The following is a 17,819-nucleotide window of genomic DNA, read 5'->3' as shown; positions in this document are numbered from 1 at the left end:
TTCTTTGTCTTTGTTATGTGCCAACAATGGAGGAGGGGTGGGAAGGGGTAGTGGTGGGGGAGGAGGTGGGGGAAGTCAGGGAAGGGGTGGGGAGGGGTGGTTGTGGGGGAGGAGGAGGGGGAGGGGGGGGGAATAACACTACCACCTGGAATAAGATAAAGTAACACTTACAACGGACACTACCACTACCAGCTGGAGTAAGGTAAAGCAACACTTACAACAGACACTACCACTACCAGCTGGAGTAAGGTAAAGTAACACTTACAACAGACACTAACACTACCAGCTGGAGTAAGGTAAAGTAACACTTACAACAGACACTACCACTACCAGCTGGAGTAAGGTAAAGTAACACTTACAACAGACACTAACACTACCAGCTGGAATAAGGTAAAGTAACACTTACAACAGACACTAACACTACTGCCTGGAATAAGGTAAAGTAACAGTTACAACAGACACTAACACTACTGCCTGGAATAAGGTAAAGTAACACTTACAACAGACACTACCACTACCAGCTGGAATAAGGTAAAGTAACACTTACAACAGACACTAACACTACCAGCTGGAATAAGGTAAAGTAACACTTACAACAGACACTACCACTACCAGCTGGAATAAGGTAAAGTAACACTTACAACAGACACTAACACTACCACCTGGAGTAAGGTAAAGTAACACTTACAACGGACACTACCACTACCAGCTGGAGTAAGGTAAAGTAACACTTACAACAGACACTACCACTACCAGCTGGAATAAGGTAAAGTAACACTTACAACGGACACTAACACTACCAGCTGGAATAAGGTAAAGTAACACTTACAACAGACACTAACACTACCACCTGGAGTAAGGTAAAGTAACACTTACAACGGACACTACCACCTAGTATATTGTCTGACATACACACGGCTGGAATGTTGTTTCAGCCAATCAGCATCTAGGACCCAAACTACTAGGTTTATAATAAACAGTACATACCCTTTGATTCCGGTGATGAGGAAGATGAGGTTGCCGTTGATCTTGGTGCAGTTGACAAACATCTCTATGTTGCTGGCATCCACCGTCTGGGCTGTCTGCAGACTGCCAGTCCCTATGCCGTCACACACTGGAACACACACACACACACACACACACACACACACACACACACACACACACACACACACACACACACACACACACACACACACACACACACACACACACACACACACACACAGCAATGACATTTCTGCAACATTCCTCTGTCCAAGTCACAAGCTCCTTCCAGTTCCAAATGTTTTACTATCACACATACAGTAGCTACCAACGACCTTGGCATTTCTTTCACCACCGAGTTCCCTGGTCAAGGATGGATGCTCTCTCAAGCATTTTCCTTATAAAGTCATTATTTGGTGCATTGGCAAGGGCCTTTTCCCTGCTCAACACATTCAGATTGCTCTGATGACTTGGAAGACTTACAAAAGCATGAGCCAACGGTAGTGTCCTAAATGGCACTCTATTCCTTATGTAGTGCACTACTTTTGACCCGTACGGAACACACAGGGCTCTGGACAAACGTAGTTCACTACAAAGGGCATAGGGTACTATTTGGGCCATAGCAATCGGAGCCAATTCCCACCGGCTAATGAATTCATTACATCGGCATTAATTACACTTATAGGCCGGAAGTAGAGCCAAGTGTTTCTGACAGAGGCCTGACCGGGATGAATATGGCTGGCGTTAACTGGTGGAACCAATTTTTGATTGTGATTTATACGAGCCATTTCAATACCTGAAATGTTAATTTGTTATCATTTCCCACAGTTCCTCTGGGCCATCTCTCATTACCCCGCCCGTCCCCCTGACAGTATAATCAAGAGATGTGGAATCGATAGACACACATATCTCTGAGCACTGAGCCTGAGAAACATAATTCATCAGCATTGGAGAAGAGACAGAGAGGTAAGAGGTGGTACAGACATCAGGATTGGTTAGGAGACAGAGAGGTAAGAGGTGGTACAGACATCAGGGTTGGTTAGGAGACAGAGAGGGAAGGGGTGGTATATGGGAGGAGACAGAGAGGGAAGGGGTGGTATATGGGAGGAGACAGAGAGGGAAGGGGTGGTATATGGGAGGAGACAGAGAGGGAAGGGGTGGTATATGGGAGGAGACAGAGAGGTAAGGGGTGGTATATGGGAGGATACAGAGAGGGAAGGGGTGGTATATGGGAGGAGACAGAGAGGGAAGGGGTGGTATATGGGAGGAGACAGAGAGGGAAGGGGTGGTATATGGGAGGAGACAGGGAGGTTAGGGGTGGTATATGGGAGGAGACAGAGAGGTAAGGGGTGGTATATGGGAGGAGACAGGGGGGTAAAGGATGGTATATGGGAGGAGACAGGGAGGTTAGGGGTGGTATATGGGAGGAGACAGAGAGGTAAGGGGTGGTATATGGGAGGAGACAGAGGTAAGGGGTGGTATATGGGAGGAGACAGAGAGGTCAGGGGTGGTATATGGGAGGAGACAGAGAGGTAAGGGGTGGTATATGGGAGGAGACAGAGAGGTCAGGGGTGGTATATGGGAGGAGACAGAGAGGTAAGGGGTGGTATATGGGAGGAGACAGAGAGGTAAGGGGTGGTATATGGGAGGAGACAGGGGGGTAAAGGATGGTATATGGGAGGAGACAGAGAGGTAAGGGGTGGTATATGGGAGGAGAGGGAGAGGTAAGAGGTGGAATAAACATCAGGATTGGTTTGGAGACAGAGAGGTCAGGGGTGGTATATGGGAGGAGACAGAGAGGTCAGGGGTGGTATATGGAAGGAGACAGAGAGGTAAAGGATGGTATATGGGAGGAGAGAGAGGTTAGGGGTGGTATATGGGAGGAGACAGAGAGGTAAGGGGTGGTATATGGGAGGAGACAGAGAGGTAAGGGGTGGTATATGGGAGGAGACAGAGGTAAGGGGTGGTATATGGAAGGAGACAGAGAGGTCAGGGGTGGTATATGGGAGGAGACAGAGAGGTAAGGAATGTATATGGGAGGAGACAGAGATGTTAGGGGTGGTATATGGGAGGAGACAGAGAGGTAAGGGGTGGTATATGGGAGGAGACAGAGAGGTTAGGGGTGGTATATGGGAGGAGACAGAGAGGTCAGGGGTGGTATATGGGAGGAGACAGAGAGGTAAAGGATGGTATATGGGAGGAGACAGAGAGGTTAGGGGTGGTATATGGGAGGAGACAGAGAGGTCAGGGGTGGTATATGGGAGGAGACAGAGAGGTAAAGGATGGTATATGGGAGGAGACAGAGAGGTTAGGGGTGGTATATGGGAGGAGACAGAGAGGTAAGGGGTGGTATATGGGAGGAGACAGAGGTAAGGGGTGGTATATGGGAGGAGACAGAGAGGTCAGGGGTGGTATATGGGAGGAGACAGAGAGGTAAGGGGTGGTATATGGGAGGAGACAGAGAGGTAAGGGGTGGTATATGTGAGGAGACAGAGAGGTAAGGGGTGGTATATGGGAGGAGACAGAGAGGTAAGGGGTGGTATATGGGAGGAGGCAGGGGGGTAAAGGATGGTATATGGGAGGAGACAGAGAGGTAAGGGGTGGTATATGGGAGGAGAGGGAGAGGTAAGAGGTGGAATAAACATCAGGATTGGTTTGGAGACAGAGAGGTCAGGGGTGGTATATGGGAGGAGACAGAGAGGTCAGGGGTGGTATATGGAAGGGGACAGAGAGGTAAAGGATGGTATATGGGAGGAGAGAGAGGTTAGGGGTGGTATATGGGAGGAGACAGAGAGGTAAGGGGTGGTATATGGGAGGAGACAGAGAGGTAAGGGGTGGTATATGGGAGGAGACAGAGGTAAGGGGTGGTATATGGAAGGAGACAGAGAGGTCAGGGGTGGTATATGGGAGGAGACAGAGAGGTAAAGGAATGTATATGGGAGGAGACAGAGATGTTAGGGGTGGTATATGGGAGGAGACAGAGAGGTAAGGGGTGGTATATGGGAGGAGACAGAGAGGTAAGGGGTGGTATATGGGAGGAGACAGAGAGGTAAGGGGTGGTATATGGGAGGAGACAGAGAGGTAAAGGATGGTATATGGGAGGAGACAGAGAGGTAAGAGGTGGAATAAACATCAGGATTGGTTTGGAGACAGAGAGGTAAAGGATGGTATATGGGAGGAGACAGAGAGGTTAGGGGTGGTATATGGGAGGAGACAGAGAGGTTAGGGGTGGTATATGGGAGGAGACAGAGAGGTCAGGGGTGGTATATGGGAGGAGACAGAGAGGTCAGGGGTGGTATATGGGAGGAGACAGAGAGGTAAAGGATGGTATATGGGAGGAGACAGAGAGGTTAGGGGTGGTATATGGGAGGAGACAGAGAGGTTAGGGGTGGTATATGGGAGGAGACAGAGGTAAGGGGTGGTATATGGGAGGAGACAGAGAGGGAAGGGGTGGTATATGGGAGGAGACAGAGAGGGAAGGGGTGGTATATGGGAGGAGACAGAGAGGGAAGGGGTGGTATATGGGAGGAGACAGAGAGGGAAGGGGTGGTATATGGGAGGAGACAGAGAGGTAAGGGGTGGTATATGGGAGGAGACAGAGAGGGAAGGGGTGGTATATGGGAGGAGACAGAGAGGGAAGGGGTGGTATATGGGAGGAGACAGAGAGGGAAGGGGTGGTATATTTTTGAGGAGACAGGTAGGTTAGGGGTGGTATATGGGAGGAGACAGAGAGGTAAGGGGTGGTATATGGGAGGAGACAGGGGGGTAAAGGATGGTTTATGGGAGGAGACAGGGAGGTTAGGGGTGGTATATGGGAGGAGACAGAGAGGTAAGGGGTGGTATATGGGAGGAGACAGAGGTAAGGGGTGGTATATGGGAGGAGACAGAGAGGTCAGGGGTGGTATATGGGAGGAGACAGAGAGGTAAGGGGTGGTATATGGGAGGAGACAGAGAGGTAAGGGGTGGTATATGTGAGGAGACAGAGAGGTAAGGGGTGGTATATGGGAGGAGACAGAGAGGTAAGGGGTGGTATATGGGAGGAGGCAGGGGGGTAAAGGATGGTATATGGGAGGAGACAGAGAGGTAAGGGGTGGTATATGGGAGGAGAGGGAGAGGTAAGAGGTGGAATAAACATCAGGATTGGTTTGGAGACAGAGAGGTCAGGGGTGGTATATGGGAGGAGACAGAGAGGTCAGGGGTGGTATATGGAAGGGGACAGAGAGGTAAAGGATGGTATATGGGAGGAGAGAGAGGTTAGGGGTGGTATATGGGAGGAGACAGAGAGGTAAGGGGTGGTATATGGGAGGAGACAGAGAGGTAAGGGGTGGTATATGGGAGGAGACAGAGGTAAGGGGTGGTATATGGAAGGAGACAGAGAGGTCAGGGGTGGTATATGGGAGGAGACAGAGAGGTAAAGGAATGTATATGGGAGGAGACAGAGATGTTAGGGGTGGTATATGGGAGGAGACAGAGAGGTAAGGGGTGGTATATGGGAGGAGACAGAGAGGTTAGGGGTGGTATATGGGAGGAGACAGAGAGGTCAGGGGTGGTATATGGGAGGAGACAGAGAGGTAAAGGATGGTATATGGGAGGAGACAGAGAGGTTAGGGGTGGTATATGGGAGGAGACAGAGAGGTTAGGGGTGGTATATGGGAGGAGACAGAGAGGTCAGGGGTGGTATATGGGAGGAGACAGAGAGGTAAAGGATGGTATATGGGAGGAGACAGAGAGGTAAGAGGTGGAATAAACATCAGGATTGGTTTGGAGACAGAGAGGTAAAGGATGGTATATGGGAGGAGACAGAGAGGTTAGGGGTGGTATATGGGAGGAGACAGAGAGGTTAGGGGTGGTATATGGGAGGAGACAGAGAGGTCAGGGGTGGTATATGGGAGGAGACAGAGAGGTCAGGGGTGGTATATGGGAGGAGACAGAGAGGTAAAGGATGGTATATGGGAGGAGACAGAGAGGTTAGGGGTGGTATATGGGAGGAGACAGAGAGGTTAGGGGTGGTATATGGGAGGAGACAGAGGTAAGGGGTGGTATATGGGAGGAGACAGAGAGGTAAGGGGTGGTATATGGGAGGAGACAGAGAGGTTAGGGGTGGTATATGGGAGAAGACAGAGAGGTCAGGGGTGGTATATGGGAGGAGACATAGAGGTTAGGGGTGGTATATGGGAGGAGACATAGAGGTTAGGGGTGGTATATGGGAGGAGACAGAGAGGTAAGGGGTGGTATATGGGAGGAGACAGAGAGGTAAGGGGTGGTATATGGGAGGAGACAGAGGGGGAAGGGGTGGTATATGGGAGGAAACAGAGGGGTAAGGGGTGGTATATGGAAGGAGACAGAGGGGGAAGGGGTGGTATATGGGAGGAGACAGAGAGGTCAGGGGTGGTATATGGGAGGAGACAGAGAGGTCAGGGGTGGTATATGGGAGGAGACAGAGAGGTAAAGGATGGTATATGGGAGGAAACAGAGAGGTAAGGGGTGGTATATGGGAGGAGGCAGAGAGGTAAGAGGTGGTATATGGGAGGAGACAGGAACGTAAGGGGTGGTATATGGGAGGAGACAGAGAGGTAAGGGGTGGTATATGGGAGAAGACAGAGGTAAGGGGTGGTATATGGGAGGAGACAGAGAGGTTAGGGGTGGTATATGGGAGGAGACAGAGAGGTAAGGGGTGGTATATGGAAGGAGTCAGAGAGGTCAGGGGTGGTTTAGACATCAGGATTGGTTAGGAGACAGAGATGGAAGGGGTGGTATATGGGAGGAGCTGGGAGGTAAGGGGTGGTATATGGGAGGAGTCAGAGAGGTAAGGGGTGGTATATGGGAGGAGCTGGGAGGTAAGGGGTGGTATATGGGAGGAGTCAGAGAGGTAAGGGGTGGTTTAGACATCAGGATTGGTTAGGAGACAGAGATGGAAGGGGTGGTATATGCGAGGAGACAGAGAGGTAAGGGGTGGTATATGGGAGGAGACAGAGGGGGAAGGGGTGGTATATGGGAGGAGACAGAGGTAAGGGGTGGTATATGGGAGGAGACAGAGGGGGAAGGGGTGGTATATGGGAGGAGCTGGGAAGTAAGGGGTGGTATATGGGAGGAGTCAGAGAGGTAAGGGGTGGTTTAGACATCAGGATTGGTTAGGAGACAGAGATGGAAGGGGTGGTACAGACATCAGGATTGGTTAGGAGACAGAGAGGTAAGGGGTGGTATATGGGAGGAGACAGAGGGGGAAGGGGTGGTATATGGGAGGAGACAGAGGTAAGGGGTGGTATATGGGAGGAGACAGAGGGGGAAGGGGTGGTATATGGGAGGAGACAGAGAGGTAAGGGGTGGTATATGGGAGGAGACTGAGATGGAAGGGGTGGTATATGGGAGGAGACAGAGAGGTAAGGGGTGGTATATGGGAGGAGTCAGAGAGGTAAGGGGTGGTTTAGACATCAGGATTGGTTAGGAGACAGAGATGGAAGGGGTGGTATATGGGAGGAGACAGAGAGGTAAGGGGTGATATAGACATCAGGATTGGTTAGGAGACAGAGATGGAAGGGGTGGTATATGGGAGGAGCTGGGAGGTAAGGGGTGATATAGACATCAGGATTGGTTAGGAGACTGAGATGGAAGGGGTGGTTTAGACATCAGGATTGGTTAGGAGACAGAGATGGAAGGGGTGGTATATGGGAGGAGACAGAGAGGTAAGGGGTGGTATATGGGAGGAGACAGAGGGGGAAGGGGTGGTATATGGGAGGAGACAGAGAGGTAAGGGGTGGTATATGGGAGGAGACAGAGATGGAAGGGGTGGTATATGGGAGGAGACAGAGGGGGAAGGGGTGGTATATGGGAGGAGCTGGGAGGTAAGGGGTGGTTTAGACATCAGGATTGGTTAGGAGACAGAGATGGAAGGGGTGGTACAGACATAAAATAATGAATAGTGGAATAAGTCTGGAAGTGGGGAAGGTTTAAGAAAGGTTCAGTACTACTGGGAGAAATGTGAGTTCTGGTATGTGGGTACATTTGGGTCAGATGTCATTATGGTGGTACAGTATGTGGTACCTTTGGGACAGATATCATTATGGGGGGTACAGTATGTGGGTACCTTTGGGACAGATGCATTATGGGGGTACAGTATGTGGTACCTTTGGGACAGATATCATTATGGGGGGTACAGTATGTGGGTACCTTTGGGACAGATGCATTATGGGGGGTACAGTATGTGGTACCTTTGGGACAGATGTCATTATGGGGGGTACAGTATGTGGGTACCTTTGGGACAGATGCATTATGGGGGGTACAGTATGTGGTACCTTTGGGACAGATGTCATTATGGGGGTACAGTATGTGGGTACCTTTGGGACAGATGAATTATGGGGGGTACAGTATGTGGTACCTATGGGTCAGATGTCATTACGGGGGTACCTTTGGAAAATATGTCATTATGGGGATACAGTAAGTGGGACCTTTGGGTCAGATATATTATGGGGATACCTTTGGGACAGATATCATTATGGGGGTACAGTATGTGGTACCTTTGGGACAGATGTCATTATGAGGGTACAGTATATGGTACCTTTGGAACAGATGTCATTAGGGGGGTACAGTATGTGGTACCTTTGGGACAGACGTCATTATGGGGGTACAGTATATGGTACCTTTGGGACAGATGTCATTATCGTGGTACAGTATGTGGTACCTTTAGGAACAGATGTCATTATGGGAGTACTGTATGTGGTACCTTTGGGACAGATGTCATTATGGTGGTACAGTATGTGGGTACATTTGGGACAGATGTCATTATGGGAGTACTGTATGTGGAAACCATTGGGACAGACGTCATTATGGGGGTACCTTTGGGACAGTTATCATTATGGGGGTACAGTATGTGGTACCTTTAGGACAGATGTCATTATGGGGGTACAGTATGTGGGTACCTTTGGGACAGATGTCATTTTGGGGGTACAGTGTGTGGTACCTTTGGGACAGATGTCAGAATGGGGGGTACAGTATGTGGTACCTTTGGGACAGATGTCATTATGGGGTACAGTATGTGGTACCTTTTGGCCAGATGTCATTATGGGGTACAGTATGTGGTACCTTTGGGACAGATGTAATTATGGGGGTAACGAATTTGGTATGTTTGGGACAGATGTCATTATAGGGGTACAGTATGTGGTACCTTTGGGACAGATGAGTTATGGGGGTACAATATGTGGTACCTTTGGGAAAGATGTCATTATGGGAGTACTGTATGTGGTACCTTTGGGACAGATGCATTATGGGAGTACTGTATGTGGTACCTTTGGGACAGATATCATTATGGGGATACAGCATGTGGTACCTTTGGGACAGATGTCATTATGGGGTTCCAGTATGTGGATACCTTTGGGACAGATGTAATTATGGGGGTACCTTTGGGACAGATGTCATTATGGGGGTAAAGTATGTGGTACCTTTGGGACAGATATCATTATGGGGATACAGCATGTGGTACCTTTGGGACAGATGTCATTATGGGGGTACAGTATGTGGTACCTTTGGGACAGATGTAATTATGGGGGTCCAGTATGTGGATACCTTTGGGACAGATGTGATTATGGGGGTACCTTTGGGACAGATGTCATTATGGTGGTACAGTATGTGAGTACCTTTGGGACAGATGTCATTATGGGGGTACAGTATGTGAGTACCTTTGGGACACATGTCATTATGGTGGTACAGTATGTGGTACCTATGGGTCAGATGTCATTATGGTGGTACAGTATGTGGTACCTTTGGGACAGATATCAATATTGTGGTACAGTATGTGGGTACCTTTGGGACAGATGTCATTATGGGGGTACCTTTGGGACAGATGTCATTATGGTGGTACAGTATGGGGATACCTTTGGGACAGATGTCATTATGGGGTACCTTTGGGACAGATGTCATTATCGTGGTACAGTATGTGGGTACCTTTGGGACAGATATCATTATGGTGGTACAGTATGTGGGTACCTTTGGGACAGATGTCATTATGGTGGTACAGTATGTGGGTACCTTTGGGACAGATGTCATTATGGTGGTACAGTATGTGGGTACCTTTGGGACAGATGTCATTATGGGGGTACTGTATGTGGTACCTTTGGGACAGATGTCATTATCGTGGTACAGTATGTGGTACCTTTGGGACAGATGTCAGTGCAGGGGATGCACATCTTGATGCGGTTCTCCTCCACTTCCATCTTGTTGCTGGGACAAGCCCTCACACAGGAGCTGTGGTCCACCACAAAGTTATCTGGGACACAACACACAGATATACACTAACTTTACTCTACACAATGCAGAAACCCTTCCACAGGGCTCTCCTAGATGGTTGTGTATAACTTTACTCTACACGATGCAGAAACCCTTCCACAGGGCTGTCCTAGATGGTTGTGTATAACTTTACTCTACACGTTACAGAAACTCTTCCACAGGGCTGTCCTAGATGGTTGTGTATAACTTTACACGTTGCAGAAACCCTTCCACAGGGCTGTCCTAGATGGTTGTGTATAACTTTACTCTACACGATGCAGAAACTCTTCCACAGGGCTCTCCTAGATGGTTGTGTATAACTTTACTCTACACGATGCAGAAACCCTTCCACAGGGCTGTCCTAGATGGTTGTGTATAACTTTACTCTACACGTTACAGAAACTCTTCCACAGGGCTGTCCTAGATGGTTGTGTATAACTTTACACGTTGCAGAAACTCTTCCACAGGGCTGTCCTAGATGGTTGTGTATAACATTACTCTACACGATGCAGAAACTCTTCCACAGGGCTGTCCTAGATGGTTGTGTATAACATTACTCTACACGATGCAGAAACTCTTCCACAGGGCTGTCCTAGATGGTTGTGTATAACTTTACTCTACACGTTACAGAAACTCTTCCACAGGGCTGTCCTAGATGGTTGTGTATAACATTACTCTACACGATGCAGAAACTCTTCCACAGGGCTGTCCTAGATGGTGTGGGTCAGGTAACCAGTTCTTACGGGGACACTTCTCCACACAGAAGGATCCATAGGTGTACTTGGCCCGTGGGTTGGATTCCAGCTGGAAGGTGGTGGGGTTGTACACAAAGGGCTGGGGGCACTGGGTCACACACGCCCCGCTGTCGTTGAAGTTGGTGCAGGCCTGGAGAGGAAACATTAGGAACATGCACACAGTCTGAGGGTATAGGAGCGTGGGGTAGGACTCCCTTGAACCAGCCACAGTAATGTACATTGATATGGTCTTTGTTTAGAAATGTGGAAGCATGTACGTGTTAGAGCAGTCTACCCGGTAGTGGTACGTTTTACAACAGACTACCCTAAACCATATGGTGATTTTACTTCACAGTGGGATACAGAGCTATTATATAAATACTACAAGGTGGGTTAGATGGGATTGAGCCCTGAGGAACACAAGAACACACCACTGTTTACTGTTTACTACATGATCAGTCGTTTTTAGCCAGGTTTAATCATATTACAGTATACAGGTCAAAACACTCTTATCCTCCAGGTCAAACTGTATCTGCAGCCAAAACACTCCTATCCTCCAGGTCATACTGTATCTGCAGCCAAAACACTCTTATCCTCCAGGTCATACTGTAACTGCAGCTAAAACACTCTTATCCTCCAGGTCATACTGGATCTGCAGCCAAAACACTCTTATCCTCCAGGTCATACTGTAACTGCAGCCAAAACACTCTTATCCTACAGGTCATTCTGGATCTGCAGCCAAAACACTCTAATCCTCCAGGTCATACTGGATCTGCAGCCAAAACACTCTTATCCTCCAGGTCATACTGTATCTGCAGCCAAAACACTCTTATCCTCCAGGTCATTCTGTATCTGCAGCCAAAACACTCTTATCCTCCAGGTCATTCTGGATCTGCAGCCAAAACACTCTTATCCTTCAGGTCATACTGGATCTGCAGCCAAAACACTCTTATCCTCCAAGCCTCCAGACACACCATATATGAGTCAACTATGAGTCAAATAGAAGCCATTGATCCAAAGCCTAAATGGTGAAATGTTTTTCTCATAAAACTGTGAACTTGTCTGTCGTCAATGTTTGCGACCTGTAATAGCGACTAGTAATTGAATTGGATAAGGCTCTATAAGTTACAACTGTAATATCGCTCTGTTAGTAGAAAACATACCTTCATTAAATGAACAGAAAATATTAGGGGATGAAGGATCATAATTAGAATAATAAATTAGCCATTTGGTTGTTTCATCTGAGGAGGAGCCAGTAGACTTCTACAGTCTATTAAACACACAGAGATGTGTCTTTCAGTAACTGGGGAATTAGAGAATTTGTGTGAATTCTGTTGTTATGTTGGGAGAGTAATGTGTGTGTGTGTTTGTGTGTGTGAGGGGGGTTAACTGTGGATAACTGTCTGTTGGTGTCTGTGTGTATGTGCCGGGCATCTGTGTGTGTGTGTGTGTGTGTTTGTGTGTGTGTGTGTGTGTGTGTCCACTTACGAAGCAGTCTGTGTCCTTGGGTCCCGAGCAGCCTCCAGCACACTCCTTGTGGCAGCAGTTACTGACGTAGGGGCCGAAGCAACGGCCATCACACTGCTCAGCACACACAGTCTTGGTCACTGTGGAGAGCACAGGGTTTACATTACTGGCACAGGTATACGCACACACGCACACGCACACACACACAATGCACTGCCAGTTATATAGTGTAAGTTATAGCTCTCCATAGAAAATGCCTGAAATGGAATGTGGTCAATGCTAAATCAATCCCTACACCCCTGTTTTATGACACTGGGTTTATACCCTGTTGAGAAGAGAGGAGGATCCCAACAACACACACACACTTCACACAGTGGCATAATAATTCTGGGTTGTCAACGCCTTGTGTTTAAGTGCTCACTTCCTGTCCCTCTGTGTGGGAACATAATGAAGCGGTAGGACAGAAAGCTGAGGAGCTCTTAGCTCTCTTATTCTGACTGAGGAACCGCACAGAAAAGACCAATCACTCTCTATGGTTGTCTATGACGACTGGAGTTCACCCTGTCATTACACAGAGGAGTGTTACAGTGTTACTTGATCTCTCTCTGTTTCTCTCGTTCTTTCTCTCTTTCTCTTTGTTTCTCTCTCTCTGTTTCTCTCTCTCTCTTTCTGTTTATCTCTCTCTTTTTCTCTCCTCTTTGTTTCTCTCTCTCTGTTTCTGTCTCTGTTTCTCTCTTGTTCTCTCTCTCTCTTTCTGTTTCTCTCTCTCCTCTCTCTTTCTCTTTGTTTCGGTCTCTCTGTTTCTCTCTCTTTCTCGCTCTCTCTCTTTGTTCTCTCTCTCTTGCTCTCTCTGACCTTGTGTGTGTGTGTGTGTGTGTGTGTGTGTGTGTGTGTGTGTGTGTGTGTGTGTGTGTGTGTGTGTGTGTGTGTGTGTGTGTGTGTGTATAATACGTACAGCTTTGGCACTGATCGTCCTGATGGCCCCAGCAGCGTCCGTTACAAGAGCGATGACATCGTTTGCCTGCGGACCACACACACACACACACACACACACACACACACAACATGTCAGATAACCATCCACACAAACACACACACACACACACACACACACACACACACACACACACACACACACACACACACACACACACACACACACACACACACACACACACACAAACCTCCATCCTCCATCCTGCCACCCACAAACATCCTCTCACCACTCGCTAACCGTTCACCCCTAAACAAACCCTTTCTCAGAAACCACCCCCACACACACCCACTTTCAGTGAGTGGGTGAGTGTACTCTGAGAGTGGGTGAGTGTACTCAGAGTGGGTGAATGTACTCTGAGAGTGGGTGAGTGTGCTCTGAGAGTGGGTGACTGTACTCTGAGAGTGGGTGAATGTGCTCTGAGAGTGGGTGAGTGTAATCTGAGAGTGGGTGGATGTGCTCTGAGTGTGGGTGAATGTGCTCTGAGAGTGGGTGAGTGTAATCTGAGAGTGGGTGGATGTGCTCTGAGAGTGGGTGAGTGTGCTCTGAGTGTGGGTGCGTGTACTCTGAGAGTGGGTGAGTGTGCTCTGAGAGTGGGTGAGTGTACTCAGAGTGGGTGAGTGTACTCTGAGAGTGGGTGAGTGTACTCTGAGAGTGGGTGAGTGTGCTCTGAGAGTGGGTGAGTGTACTCTGAGAGTGGGTGAGTGTACTCTGAGAGTGGGTGAGTGTGCTCTGAGAGTGGGTGACTGTACTCTGAGAGTGGGTGAATGTGCTCTGAGAGTGGGTGAGTGTACTCTGAGAGTGGGTGAATGTGCTCAGACTGGGTGAGTGGGCTCTGAGAGTGGGTGAGTGTGCTCTGAGAGTGGGTGAGTGTACTCTGAGAGTGGGTGAGTGTGCTCTGAGTGTGCGTGAATGTGCTCTGAGAGTGGGTGAGTGTGCTCTGAGAGTGGGTGAATGTGCTCTGAGTGTGGGTGAGTTTGCTCTGAGAGTGGGTGAGTGTGCTCAGGGAGTGGGTGAATGTGCTCTGAGAGTGGGTGAGTGTGCTCTCATTGTTCTAGCTGGCTCTCTCTGGGTCTATAGTAAGTATGAGGGACAAGGATCCACTCCCCAGTCAAGTCATCTCTCTCAGGCAAAAAGTGGGGACATGACACATAACAGTTATCATAGCCCACCGTCAGTGAGCGTGAATGGGCCTGTCATCATCAGGCTTTAATTGACTGTGTGGTAATTACATGCTGAAGTGGAGGGCTGAGTGAATGTCACCCTTGGCCCCCTGCCTGCCTGTGAAATTACGCCTCGCTCACTCCAAAAATGATTATGTTAAATAGCGACCCAATCTGGCAACCTCAAAGAAAGCCCTCAATCTGGCAACCTGGGCTCCTACACACGCCGAGCCACTCTCTCATTTTATGCCAAATCTTATTGTCTTATACTCCCTCTCCTCTGTCCTCTCTTCTGTCCTCTCCTCTGTCCTCTCCTCTGTCCTCTCCTCTGTCCTCTCCTCTGTCCTCTCCTCTGTCCTCTCCTCTGTCCTCTCATCTGTCCTCTCATCTGTCCTCTCCTCTGTCCTCTCCTCTGTCCTCTCCTCTGTCCTCTCCTCTGTCCTCTCCTCTATCTTCTTATCTGTCCTCTCTTCTATGCTCTCTTTTGTCCTCTCTGTCATCTTATCTGTCCTCTCATCTGTCCTCTTATCTGTCCTCTCTTCTGTCCTATCCTCTGTCCTCTCCTCTGTCCTCTCCTCTGTCCTCTCCTCTGTCCTCTCCTCTGTCCTCTCCTCTGTCCTCTCCTCTGTCCTCTCCTCTGTCCTCTCTTCTTTTTCTTCTTCTTCTTCTAACATCTCAAACAGACATGATAGTGAAGGACACCTTGTGGGGAGAAACTACATGCTCAGTCGAGCGTTGTGTGACATTTCGTGGTCATACGTGCTGTTTTTAGTGGTTACTGTGACATTCAGTGACATTTTCTACACTGATATTGAATGCATATCATGCCCTCACTTTTCCTTGGCATACAAGGGAGGGGAAAACAAATTGAAAATGTGGAGAAGGTTTGGGGGAGTGGACTTGGAACTAAAATGGCGATGTGTTTTGACACACAATGGCCAGCAGCCATATCAGTGTTCCAAACACTTTCAAAGGAGCTGGCTGTCAGCTTTAGTGAGCTTTATGTGCAGCTGAGACAGCATCACCATGGGCCTGGCTGCATAGCAACACAACCCAACCACCTCCATGTGTTTAATCACTGATCTATTGTGATGCTGCTTCCAACTCACCTTCAGCAAAACAGAGAAAAAGGATACAAACAAAGGAACATTTTAACAATATCATTTGTATGAAACTGAGGAATCATGTAAGCGTGTGAAGGTGTGAAGGTGTGACGGTGTGTGTGTATATAGTGTGCACCTTGGAAGTTTAGAGAAGCATCCCTCAATATTTTTATCAGCACCTCGACCACCCCTCCCTCTCAGCATTGTGGTTTCTCCCCATACTCACATCCAAGGCCACTGTTGTTGGACGGTACCACCAAGAGCTCAGCTTGGGGGTTCTTGATGATGTCTCTCCAGTGGATGGTGTCGGCGTGGCACAGGAACTTGTTCTGGTCAACATAAACCCCCCCGTTCAGGATCTCTGTGCAGAGAAGGACACATGTATACACATAATAAGCACATAACCATTAACATATGTGTGTGTGTGTGTGTGTGTGTGTGTGTGTGTGTGTGTGTGTGTGTGTGTGTGTATGTGTGTGTTGGTGTATGTACTATATGTGTGTGTGTGTGCTCTTGTTTGTGTACGTATGTATGTATGTATGTATGTACATGTTAGAGCAGAACATCAATGCATGAAGGTTACCCCTGACCTTTCCTGAACATGCTATGCATTTCTTTATTTCGAATCCCTGCAGATGAAAACTATTGACTCAATGTGAAAAGGTAAACATGTTGTTGTGATAAGGCCAGGTATGCAGGCCTACCCTCCAGCAGTATTCACTAGACTGCTCCATCCTGTTGTGTAGTGTTTACTGTCGCTTCTGAAAGGCGTCCATTGTTGATATGCTTTCATGCTACATCTACAAAGCTTCCCCTCCATCTACAAAGAGACATAAACAAGTCTGTGTGTGTGTGTGTGTGTGTGTGTGTGTGTGTGTGTGTGTGTGTGTGTGTGTGTGTGTGTGTGTGTGTGTGTGTGTGTGTGTGTGTGTGTGCATGTGCGTGTTGGTGACTTGTTTACGCTGCGGTGCGTTTTTGTTGCCGATCTTACTTTGCTACCTAACGGTTTTTACTTTTTCATTACCGTATATTTTTACTTTTCACCCTCACTCAACTTTTTTCATTCAACTTTCTTACTCCGGAGGTTTTATCTGGACATGGTTCGTCAGGACTTCAAACAGCCGAAGCTAAGTAACATTAACATGATGCCTTCTAATTGCAGTCGTTGTACTTATGCTAACATTTACGATAGCAAATTTCAATTTACAAAAAAAAAAAACAATGACGTTTTCGTCTTTTGAGCTTCTAGTCATGAAATCTATGCAGCCTACTCACTCACTTTTTATAGCTACTGTTTACAGGCCTCCTGGGCCATATGCAGTGTTCCTCACTGAGTTCCCTGAATTCCTATCGGATCTTGTAGTCATAGCAGATAATATTCTAATTTTTGGTGACTTTAACATTCACATGGAAAAGTCCACAGACCCACTCCAAAAGGCTTTCGGAGCCATCATCGACTCAGTGGGTTTTGTCCAACATGTCTCAGGACCTACTCACTGCCACAGTCATACTTTGGACCTAGTTTTGTCCCATGGAATAAATGTTGTGGATCTTAATGTTTTTCCTCATAATCCTGGATTATCAGACCACCATTTTATTGCGTTTCCAATTGCAACAAATAATCTGCTCAGACCCCAACCAAGGAGCATTAAAAGTCGTGCTATAAATTCTCAGACAACCCAAAGATTCCTTGATGCCCTTCCAGACTCCCTCTGCCTACCCAAGGACGTCAGAGGACAAAAATCAGTTAACCACCTAACCGAGGAACTCAATTTAACCTTGCGCAATACCCTAGATGCAGTTGCACCCCTAAAAATTAAAAACATCTGTCATAAGAAACTAGCTCCCTGGTATACAGAAAATACACGAGCTCTGAAGCAAGCTTCCAGAAAATTGGAACGGAAATGGCGCCACACCAAACTGGAAGTCTTCCGACTAGCTTGGAAAGACAGTACCGTGCAGTATCGAAGAGCCCTCACTGCTGCTCGATCATCCTATTTTTCCAACTTAATTGAGGAAAATAAGAACAATCCGAAATTTCTTTTTGATACTGTCGCAAAGCTAGCTAAAAAGCAGCATTCGCAAATGGAGGATGGCTTTCACTTCAGCAGTA

General features: G+C 47.9%; 1 protein-coding gene across 1 annotated transcript in view; it reads right to left on the bottom strand.

Annotated features, from left to right (window-relative positions):
• Positions 1–987: 987 nt before the first annotated feature.
• LOC115179194 (receptor tyrosine-protein kinase erbB-4) overlaps positions 988–17,819 on the bottom strand; it is a gene marked incomplete at its 3' end in the record, with an annotated part of 440,193 nt that continues 423,361 nt past the window's right edge. The window contains 6 exon segments of the mRNA XM_029740562.1: positions 988–1,114; positions 10,133–10,246; positions 10,989–11,130; positions 12,468–12,586; positions 13,402–13,467; positions 15,933–16,067. Coding sequence (XP_029596422.1) covers positions 988–1,114; positions 10,133–10,246; positions 10,989–11,130; positions 12,468–12,586; positions 13,402–13,467; positions 15,933–16,067 — 703 coding nt within the window.

This window comes from Salmo trutta, chromosome 39, assembly GCF_901001165.1.
Source record: "Salmo trutta chromosome 39, fSalTru1.1, whole genome shotgun sequence".
NCBI classification, from domain to species: Eukaryota; Metazoa; Chordata; class Actinopteri; order Salmoniformes; family Salmonidae; genus Salmo; species Salmo trutta.
Note: the sequence above shows the minus strand (reverse complement) of the source record. Positions and strands in the feature narration are given on the sequence as shown.